Below are 11,399 nucleotides of genomic sequence, written 5' to 3'. Positions count from 1 at the left end.
GTATGTGTGTATGTATATGTGTGTGTGTATGTATGTATGTATGTGTGTGTATATATGTGTGTGTGTGTATGTATGAATGTATGTGTGTGTGTATGTGTATGTGTGTATGCATGTATGTATGTATGTGTGTGTGTGTGTGTGTGTGTGTGTGTGTGTGTGTGTGTGTGTGTGTGTGTGTGTGTGTGTGTGTGTGTGTGTGTGTGTGTGTGTAGTGTGATTAGCATTCAATGGTAACCTATTGCTTTGTTTATATGGTGTGAACATGTTGCACTTTAGGACCGCGCGGACAAGTAAAACGAGGGAGAGTCGTGACGTAGCAGTGAAGCGGCACGCGGATCCCAGTGTAGGTGAGTGTAGCCGGTTAGACACGAGCTTCCCTGTGGACCTCACAAACATTTATTCTACACCGTACACTGTCGTTTTCCCTGCTGTCTATAGTCTTTACACATAGCCATATAAAGGCGTCCATGAATGGAGTACACTAGTTGAATAACATGGCGCTTAGCATAATATTAGCAAGACTAGCTACGTAAAGTAATGTAAAAGCGTTGACGCTGCACGTGCCGTTGTAGAAGCACAAGGTTACACTGACGCGCTGGGAAAAGGGTCACGTGTTCATCCTGCACAAAGGGTTAGACACATATGCGTGCGTGCAAGAGGGAACCTAAGCATTGGTTTAATAATCGTCATCATAATGTTATCTCCAAGTAGATACAAGCCCTTCCTCCTGTAGTGTGTTGCAATATCAAAACAGTCACGTGACTGTGAAGAGACAATCGGTACAAAATCAGACAACAATAATAATACTTGGTAAGACTCATATTTGAGGACGCATGATGTTAGAATTTATTTGCAACCAAAGAAATTTTCAATTCAAATCTTGTTAAACCGTGAACGATGCTATGACATTGGGGGGCAAGTCTGACTCGTAATCCTAAGGTTGTGGGTTCGAGTCTCGGGCCGGCCACGACTGAGGTGCCCTTGAGCAAGGCACCGAACCCCCCAACTGCTCCCCGGGCAGTGTGTGTGTGTGTGGGTTAAATGAGAACGAATTCTGAGTATGGGTCATCGTACTTAGCTGTATGTCACGTGACGTCACATTGTATTAGAAACATTCAATTTATCATTATCATTTACATTTTATCAAGATCATCTCATACAGAATGCATATGTAGATATGTAGGTGTTCATTATAGTAATGGCAAGTAAAGCGAAATTCACTCTGCTGGGGTGTCTCTAAGGTGAGAAGCATAATTTCCTGAGGAATCCAAGTGGAATGAGCTGAATTTCCTACGTCTCAAATGATGCCACTGTGATACTTCAGTCTCAAAATGGAATTCATAATGCTTTTGGCTGCATAATGCTTCATGCTTCATGCTTTTGGCTGAGGAGCAGAAATTTGGAAGGATGGAGATAAACATGCATGTTTCTGTTGTATGTAATGTCACTATGCTCCATTTCATATAATGTGGTGTAACTGCAGGTGTGTGCAGTGACGTGTTAGATCTCAATCTGTCAGCCTCTTACTGACGTCTGCTCCCTGTGGCTTTAAGAAAGTCGAATTATGTAGGGTTTAATAAGTATTTCTGGGAATATGTACACTCATACCTAGACTAATCATAAATTAAGTTTTAGCAATAGCACCAGTGTTTGTTTTCCCATAAACAACGTTAACATGATGTACAGTAAAAACGTTTAGGGAGCTCTAGGTAGGTGCATTAATCTAAACCCAAATCACATACAGTACTATACACTATGCATGCTACCGTCTCACATATGAAGAGTTTTATCCACTAACTGAAAGTGTATGTAAAATGTAAAATGCTTAAAAAACCAATCACACAATGTGGGTTAATTTAAGACACCTCTAAGATATCTTGTGCGCTGGAGTGTTTTTGGGCATCTTGAATTTTTTTCTCATCAAGCGTCAGTGCCCAGTAGCTCCGCCACTCTTTTGCTACTGTATGTAAGCAGAGCTGCGAATGTTGAGTGCAAATGTTAAACTCGCACTACTTGCACTGTTTTTACTACAAAAGGGCGACACGTATGTGATTTCGGACGCGCTTTAAGCCTCGATTGTCCTTTTCTAACAAAGTCTCTAACGTTTCCATGGCGACTGCTTTACTGACTGGCCATTTAGCATTGTAAACTTTCCATATAGATTGCTTTGTAGGTATTTAGTTACCAAGTGTATCAACAGATGGAGCGTTGATACAAGACTAGTTTCTAATAAACTTTATGTTCGGTGTAAACACCCCGAAATAACTACGAAATGCAACGCTAATGATCATTGCTGAGTTAATATTTTTATAAACTGTGAATATGTGAAAGCTGGTCTTCAGTACTCGGTCCAGTCCACCTCTCAGTGTGTGGGCTCATGGTGAGAATGTGGGTTGCCTGATTATGGAGAGATTAGCTAAAATAGCATCCTGGGAGATGGAAAAAAATGACCGTTATGTTGCTGGGAGGAAAGCAGAAATGTTTCTCACCAGGCTCTGGAAACCGATTACCGTTAGAACGGCTTGACAGATGGTACTTGGTTGGGTTCTCCATATATCAGCGCAGATAATTTAGCACTGCTTATTGCTAGCTCTTTCCCCTTTGCCTGCTTTTCACTCCTCTGAATTGAAAATTACACTGAGTTATTTAATAAAGAGAAATACAATATCAACCATCACCATAGAACTGTGTGATGGCAGAGGAGAAAAAAGAGATACTGTTTGTATTCTCCATGCCAAGGTTTGCCAGTGCCAAAGCCCAGCAATGGTGGCGGTCCTTCTGTTGAGCTACTCGGTTCAGATTTTCCCAGCAGGACGCTCTCAGCTTTCAGAGATCTCCATCCTGGTGGTTGTTATTATGCCCTCAGCTTCTGAAGTCGGTGTCCTCAGACCCGTCAGGTGGCTTAACCCAAGCCTGCACATGGGCTTTGCTAGAAAGAATTGGCTTATTACTTTTATACAGTATTTGTCTCGAAACAACTTTGATTAAGGGATTCAATTGGAAAGTGGGTTTAAAGTGCCAGCGTGCTCCTGACATCACAGATTTTTGTATTTGAATGGGCTTACTGTGCTGCTTTTAGTCCTGGGGTTTAGAGTGTGTCAGATCCTCTTCAAGATTAGAGCTTTGAAAGACACCTCTAAAGCTCTCCAGGCTACGTTCAGTTTTAATATTTACTAAGTCTTTACTAGTTACACGGATAAACAGAACGTCTCAAATGTGGCTTTGTAAAAAGGAAGTCGTAGCTCACTGGTTAAGACAAGGGACTACTGATTGGAAGGTTGTGAATTCAAATACCAGGACCACCAAGCTGCCACTGCTCGGGCCAAAGGGCAAGGCTCTTAACCCTCAACGGCTCAGTTGAGATAAATGTAAATAGCTTTGGATAAAACACGTCAAACCAAATGGCGTTAATGCAATTAAAAGGTTGGGAGATGAAATCCCAGCATTGCCACTAGTGGGCCATTGAGAAAGACCCTTAACACTTAACTGCTTAGTTAGATAACTGTACTGTAAGTCCTTCTGGGTAAGCGCATCCACCAAATACCATAACTGTAAAATAAAAACAGCTTTGAGATTAATGCTGGCTTCATATCACAGGTTTATGTTATTGTACTTATTTGGAACACAGAATTATTTTCTATAGTAGCAGTTAATCTAAAGAAGACGGTGTGGCTTCACCGATAACTGATACAGTATAGGATTTGGTCATCATAACAGGAAGTCTTTGAGTTCCTTTAATTAGTCGGCTATAGGGCTATCGCTAACATCACCCATTCCCCGGAAAAGACTCTAATTTACAACTCCACAAATCATTTTAGGTATAAATATATCTAGCCCAATATATTTTCTTCAGGTAAATGTGCTTTTTAGGAGTCGAGTTTGACAGTCATTAACCATACATGCTTGCTAACATGGACCTTAACCAAAAAAAAACACCACAACTGCACAGTGGAAGTAAATGGAGTCGTGTTTTGTGTGTGTGTGTGTGTGTGTGTATATATATATATATATATATATATATATATAAAAATTGGGGAAGTCGTTCCCTAATGGTTAGAGAGTCTGACTCCTAACCCTAAGGTTGTGGGTTTGAGTCTCGGGCCGGCCACGACTGAGGTGCCCTTGAGCAAGGCACCGAAACCCCAACTGCTCCCCGGGCGCAACAGCATAAATGGTTGACCACTGCTCCAGGTGTGTGTTCACGGTGTGTGTGTTCACTGCTGTGTGTGTGCACTTTTGATGGGTTAAACGCAGAGAACGAATTCTGAATATGGGTCACCGTACTTAGCCGTATGTCACGTCACGTAGTAATCTTATATATATATAAATATATATATATAAGTTTTTGTGGAACATGATTAAATATAATTTTAAATAGAAACAAAGCACTTTAATAAAGGACGTGTCGGTAACAGTAACTGCTGCATAACATCAATCCATCGTTAATTATTTTTAGCAAACTCTAGCAAAAAAAAAAGTCTATAAACTATATTCAGATGATCCACATGACATGGTGTGGAGCCACAGTCAGTGATTTGACCTGAAATGACCCTTTTGTACCAGTACTGTCATTAAAATGAAGTAAACAGACATTCGTTATGAGCATTTACAGTAATTAGTTCATTTGAGCTGGCAGAACAGAGGACACTTGTAATTGGCAAGTCACTTCTACACCACAGTACGTTACACAGCAATCGCTCTGTCCAGCTTGGAATTTTTTTTTAATGAACGTTAAAGGTCTGTTTGGGGATTTCATAATTACTATGTCCTCTGTTTAAACAAAAGAATCCTTAATTAGGCAAAAGCAGTGCGCTGTGAGAAAACATGAAAGGCTGCGGTTCACTTCCCTTTCAGGAACCATTAGTACTGTAATGAGGATTCAGACAACAAAAGCCATAAAAATCTGCATTAAACCTTTCTCTTTTCTATTACTAACCCACCTCTCTGTGTCACAGTAATAACCTTTTATCATGGTGTATGATATTGTCCCAGTTTTGAATTGAAGCGCATTTAGATGATGAGCAAAATGTTCTTCTCTGAATCTACGCTAATAGGTTAATGAAGTGCAAGTAGCTCATGTTAGTAAAAAACAACAGCTGTTGTATAACATGGAAAATCTTTAGCTGTGAGGAAAAACCACGGCAGTAAATTATTTTGATATATCGTTTATATGAAAGGCATCATTTCTGTAGGAAATAGACAAACGGACGCCAATAGAAGGACATTGTTCAGTACACCACAGTTATTCTTTACTTATTATTTAATATTATTGATGATATCGATCACGATTTCAGTCACGAATTGCGGTCAAAACTCTGACATCTAGTGAAGTACGAGGATACAGAGTAGATGAATTTGATGACTGAAGTGAACAGTCACATTTGCATCCAGTCATTTTGTCTACTGTATAAGTTAAAGAATGTTAAAGAATAATGTTGATGTTTCTGGGGGAAAAAAATAGATGCCTGTAAATGAGTACACAACTGTAGATAAACAAACACTATACAAATTAAAGTTTTAACAATCAAAATAATATGATATAATATTCATTTGTCTTAGCATTTATTACCATAATGATAAAAAGTTTACAAATAATCATAAATATTTATTATTATTATTATTATTATTATTATTATTATTATTATTATTATTATTATTATTATTATTATTATTATTATTTTATGATTTATTCCTCTTATACCACTGTGATTTTCTAACATTTGCATTTTGGAATCAATAAAGTGCAATAAGTTTTATCCTTTTAAAGTTGCCGTCATGTTTTGGAACATCTGTGAGACAAGTTAGTTCCTGTTATCACTTCTGTTATATCAGCTATCGGGTTTTTTCTCTCGCCGGCCTGTTTTTAGTCTTTAATTTAGTGAGACAAAGGAAGACAAAAAAATGCAGCTTGTTATATTACAAAGAAGTTAGAAGGTCCTGAAGTCTCGCTCGTGGAAAACATACTGACATCACAGTGGCCGTACACTGGAGACTCTGTTCATGAACGTTAATTAAACATCGCCTTACAGAAAACTCCAGCCAACTCCAGCAGCATCTCCTTAGTGACAAGACGGATTTGCTAAAGCTGCACAATCTCTTCTTCACAGACTTTAGGAAATACACTGTTCTACTTCATTAGTTATTTGGAAACTTTTTGATTTTGGAAAATAACCAGATGACTAAATATGACTATTATTTTATCAATGTCACTATTCTCAGTACCACTGCATGACACTTTACAAAGCTCCATCAGACACTTTATTATTATTCAGTTCCAACTACCACTGTTACTGCTATACGATCCAGTAACTTACAGCTTACAGGCCATGCCCATTATTGTGTTTTCTATTTACTGTCCTGTATATTTATTGTTTTCTATTTATCGTCCCGTGTATTTATTGTCATGTGTGTTTATTGTCATGTGTATTTATTGTCCTGTGTAATTATTTTACTGTGTAGTTACTGTCCTGTATATTTATTGTCCTGTGTATTTATTGTCCTGTATAGTTACTGTCTTATGTATTTGTTTTTTCTATTTATTTTCCTATATATTTATTGTCCTTTTGTAATTATTTTAGTGTGTTTTGTGTCCTGTGGATTTACTTTTTTGTCCTGTGTTTATTGTTTTGTGTATTTCTTGTCCTGTGTAATTACTGTCCTGTGTATATATACATTTTTTTTCTATTTATTGTCCTGTGTATTTACTGTCCTGTATATTTATTGTTTTTTCTATTTATTGTCCTGTGTAATTATTTTACTGTGTATTTATTGTCCTGTATATTTATTGTTTTTTTTCTATTTATTGTCCTGTGTCCTGTATATTTATATACAGTATATTATATTGTCCTGTATATTTATTGTTTTGTGTATTTCTTGTCCTGTGTAATTACTGCCCTGTGTATACAGTATACATTTTTTTTCTATTTCTTCTCCTGTGTATTTCTTGTCCTGTGTATTTACTGTCCTGTATATTTACTGTGTCCTGTGTACTTATTGTTTTGTGTGTTTAATTTTCTCTCTTGTGTATTTACTGTTTTGACTATTTATTATTCTGTGTATTTATTTTCCTTTTCTAGGGAAAGTCCTGTATTGCAGAAACAATACTTTGTTTTAATCTATACAAGCTACTGTATATAGAGGAGTAGCTATAAAACCCACTTGACTGTTTTTGGTCTAAAGAGTCACCCAGTTATTATTGCCATAATAATGGAGTTTGGTGACTCCAGTCTTCCCCTTTCCACTTTTTATACTTCTCCTTGTACTTATGCCTCATTATTGGCTGATAGAGATGTAAATCTTTTCCTTTTAAAGTAGCTGGTGAGAGTAAAACATTTGAATAAAGTTTTTTCATCTCTGTAGATTTATTACAGCCGTGCCGATTACAGTTTTTATAGTACAGACGTGATTTATCAAGCAGCTGCAGTAAATATTTCGGTCTCTACAGGACATGGCTCAGACGGCGGGATTTGGACGGAAATATGTGAAAGCGTTTGTGAGCGGGTTCTTCGTAGCCGTTCCCGTCACAGTGACCGTGTTGGATCGGCTCGCCTACGTGGCGCGGGTGGAAGGAGCATCCATGCAGGTGAGTTATCCAGCTACCTTTTCTACAAGATCATCAATCTTCAGCAACGTACATTAGAAATCCTTTTGTTTATCATTGTTCAGTAAGCAGACTTTAATTTGGTTGTTTGCTGAACAGATGAGCAATATGCCAGATGTTTTTGCCCTCCACCTGTTTAATTCCCCTTTGCTTTTTCATCTGTGACATCACCCATTCATTTCTACCACTATATTTATGAATGGCTCTTCTCTGCCTGTTCAGTAAGTAATTAAAAAAAAAAAGTGAGAAACTCCTTGGACGTCGCTGAAAGCTGACACCGGTTCAGAATAAGAGAGGATGTCTGAATAAAAATGATAGAGCAACCATCTGTGACAGAGATATATTTCCCAGCCGCGAGCTCTCGTCAGGTTATTTATTTTGGGGAAAAAAAGCAGATAAGAGATATTCTGTCAATTACCCCGGCAAGCGTGAAATGACTCGCAGAGATCTGGCTTAATGATGCACCGGATGCCTGTGTGTCATATCAGCGTGCTCTCATGCTCGAGAGTCTGTCGTCACACCCAAGTTGTTTCATAAACTGTCACAAAGAGGAAAGCAAACTATTCTTCTTTAAGGGTTTCATTAGTATGCACCATGCGTGGCTTTGGACTTTGGTTAAAACATCAAAGATTCAACAACATGGGAAGTTGGAAGGTCCCAGAAGGTCCCAGAAGGTTTCAAATAGCAGTCATGGCATTTATATCTTTTAAAAAATAAAATAAAATAAATAAAAGCTTTTAATTAACGGTGGGACTCTTTATACACACCGTTTATCCATGTTGCCTTTTAAGCTGCAGTTAGTTATTCAAACGACAAACTTTAAAAGTTCATATCTAATGTCAAAGATGTGTAATATTCAGCATATCTCAGCGGTTCTTTAGTTCAGGCTACTTTCTGGCCCAGAAATGAGCTCCAATCCCATCCCCAACGGAGCTGCTTAGTTCTGCCACTGTTTCCTGTTCTTCACCGATACCTAAATGTGGTTTGTAAAGAGGAGGTAGGAGGGGAGACTCGTCAGTGTTTTCTTTGTAATTATCTCACAGAGGAATTCTGTATAATAATTACTAACTGACACTTTAAGTTTAATAATAGGTCATGCTGAATTTATAAATAAATTCAAATATATGATCCTGTGTGTGTGTGTGTCTGTGTCTTATTCTGTTTGTGTGTCTGTTTGTGTGTGGATGTATCTGTGTGTGTGCCTGTGGGTGTGTCTGTGTGTGTGTTTGTGTGTCTGTTATTGTGTCTGTGTGTTTGTGTGTGTGTCTGTGTCTTATTCTGTTTGTGTGTCTGTGTGTGTGTCTGTGTCTGTTTGTCTGTTGGTGTGTGTGTTTGTGGGTCTGTTGGTGTGTGTGTTTGTGTGAGTGTGCCTGTGTGTGTGTGTGTGCCTGTGTGTGTTTGTGTGTCTGTGTGTGTGTTTGTATGTGTGTGTGTGTGTGTGTGTGTGTCTGTGTGTGTTTGTGGGTCTGTGTGTGTGTGTTGGTGTGTCTGTTGGTGTGTCTGTGTGTGTGTTTGTGGGTCTGTGTGTGTGTCTGTGTGTGTGTTTGTGTGTGCGTGTGTGTCTGTGTGTTTGTGTGAGTGTCTGTGTTTGTGTGTCTGTGCATGTGTGTCTGTGTGTGAGTCTGTGTGTGAGTTTGTGTGTGTGTCCTGTTTCAAGTCATTGCTGAAACTAAGTGTAGAGTGTGTAATAAAAACCGTGTTTTCTAAACTTCCCATCAGCCCTCTCTGAACCCTCAGGGATCCTTGTCGTCTGACGTCGTTCTTCTGAACCGGTGGAGTGTGAGGAACTATGAGGTGCAGCGTGGGGATATCGTATCAGTCGTGTGAGTAACTGAGATTTAATTGACTCAGAGGACGTGTGGGATGTACATCAAATGCACTTAATCTGAGAGGCATGAAAGATTTATTTATTTTTTTCTGAACGTTAGTTAATGTTGTTCTCACACACACACACACACACACACACACACACACACACACACACACACACACACACCACATCTGTTTAATTTACTGACACATCAACTACTATTTTTATGCTTTAATACTACATTGGTAAACATTTATCACGAATCTTCAGATGGTTTATATTTAATGAATCTACACAAAATAGCCCAGAATACTAAACCCTAATACGAGCTATGATATAACTATAAGAGTCACAGTTAGTGTCAAAGTTTTAGCTTTTTAGTGAAGAACTCTACATACCGTTAGCACATTTTGTAGCTACAGTTTGAGTTGATGTTTATTGCCCCCTAGTGGAACAAAAAAGAAGGGGGAAAAAAAGAATAGTTTGTGGTTAAATTTAGCATAATACAATAATTATCCAGTCTGCATAGAATCTAGTTAGAAAAATGAGTTACTGCACCTCAGGTTGTGATTTTAATCCTCAGGTAATACATGAGCACAAATATATTTATCAAATGGCTAATTTTGTTTTTAAGGCTGAGTCAGCTGTTTCACTTCTGTGTGTGTGTGTGTGTGTGCGCGTGTTTTTGTGTGCATGTGCTTTTGTGTGTCTGTCTGTGTTTTTGTGTGTGTTTGTGTGTTTTTGATTGTGTATGTGTCTGCTTTTGAGTGTGTATGCATGTGTGTCTGTGTCTGTTACTGTGTGTTTTTTGTGTGTGTGTGTCTGCATGTGTGTGTCTGTCTGTGTGCATGTGCGTATGTGTGTGTCTGTGTCTGTGTGTTTATGTGCGTGTTTGAGTGTTTTTGATTGTGTATGTGTCTGCTTTTGTGTGTGTATGCATGAGTGTTTGTGTGTCTGTGTTTGTTACTGTGTGTTTTTGTTGGTGCATGTGTGTGTGCGTGTGTTTTTGATTGTGTATGTGTCTGCTTTTGTGTGTGTATGCATGTGTGTGTGTGTTTGTTACTGTGTGTTTTTGTGTGTGTGTCTGCTTTTGTGTGTGTATGCATGTGTGACTGTGTGTGTGTTTGTGTGTGTCTGCAAGTGTGTGTCTATGTCTGTGTGCGTGTGTGTGCATGTGTGTCTGTCTGTGTGTGTTTTTGTGTGTGTTCGAGTGTTTTTGATTGTGAATGTGCCTGCCTTTGTGTGTGTATGCGTGTGTGTCTGTCTGTGTTTGAGTGTGTGTTTTTGTTGGTGCATGTGTGTGTTTTGTGTGCGTATGTTTTTGTATTCATGATTGTGCGTGTGTCTGTGCCTTTATAAGAGTGTGTGTGTTTGTGAGAGAGAGTAAAAGAGAGAGAGAGCTCAGGAGAGTGAGCGATGGCAGCCATGCCTTTAGATGGTCTAAATTAGAGTCTCGTGTCCTGCCCAATTTTCTGCTTTCTGCCTTAATTGTGATCTGAGAAGGCGAATTGTGGCTGCAGGAGGATTCTTCTGAGACACTGAGTGGTCACCTCTGAGTGCAGGTTACACACACCTCTCTGAGCTGGGAGACAAAGTGCTCTGTGCTCTCCCTCATTTGCCTGTTCACATCCAGCAGCCTGTCGACATAACTCTACTGTACAGGCACTGCAGGCTATTAGCTCCACTCCAATTAGTCGAGCACGCTCTTGTCTGAACCACTGAGGGAGGCCACAAGTATTAGCTTTAACTCATTGATCAAGTACATGGCTAGAAGAGCTCTGTCGATGTCCGGCTTTTTCTCCCGTTCATATGCCAGTACACAACTAAAAGCATCTGATGGATCTTGTTTGTTGTGGATTCGACACTTCACCCAAATATGCGTGCATTAGTCACACGGTCAGCATTCTAGTGTTAATTATATAAAATATACTTTTAACCTTAAATGAGCATTGTAATTGCTTACAAGTGTTATACACTGTTACTACACTG

General features: G+C 38.9%; 1 protein-coding gene across 5 annotated transcripts in view; it reads left to right on the top strand.

Annotated features, from left to right (window-relative positions):
- The first annotated feature begins 212 nt into the window (after positions 1–212).
- The window catches only part of immp2l (inner mitochondrial membrane peptidase subunit 2), a 108,820-nt gene continuing 97,633 nt past the window's right edge, over positions 213–11,399 (top strand). For 2 of the 5 annotated variants that reach the window (XM_047802385.1, XM_027136129.2), the window contains exons 1-3: positions 213–347; positions 7,445–7,582; positions 9,338–9,423. In XM_047802385.1, coding sequence (XP_047658341.1) covers positions 7,448–7,582; positions 9,338–9,423 — 221 coding nt within the window. In that variant the 5' untranslated portion in view covers positions 213–347; positions 7,445–7,447. Of the gene's footprint in view, positions 348–433; positions 811–7,444; positions 7,583–9,319; positions 9,424–11,399 lie in introns of those variants that run through there. The other 3 variants (XM_027136130.2, XM_027136126.2, XM_027136127.2) reach the window with 2 other exon arrangements.

This window comes from Tachysurus fulvidraco, chromosome 17, assembly GCF_022655615.1.
Source record: "Tachysurus fulvidraco isolate hzauxx_2018 chromosome 17, HZAU_PFXX_2.0, whole genome shotgun sequence".
Lineage (NCBI taxonomy): Eukaryota > Metazoa > Chordata > Actinopteri > Siluriformes > Bagridae > Tachysurus > Tachysurus fulvidraco.
Note: the sequence above shows the minus strand (reverse complement) of the source record. Positions and strands in the feature narration are given on the sequence as shown.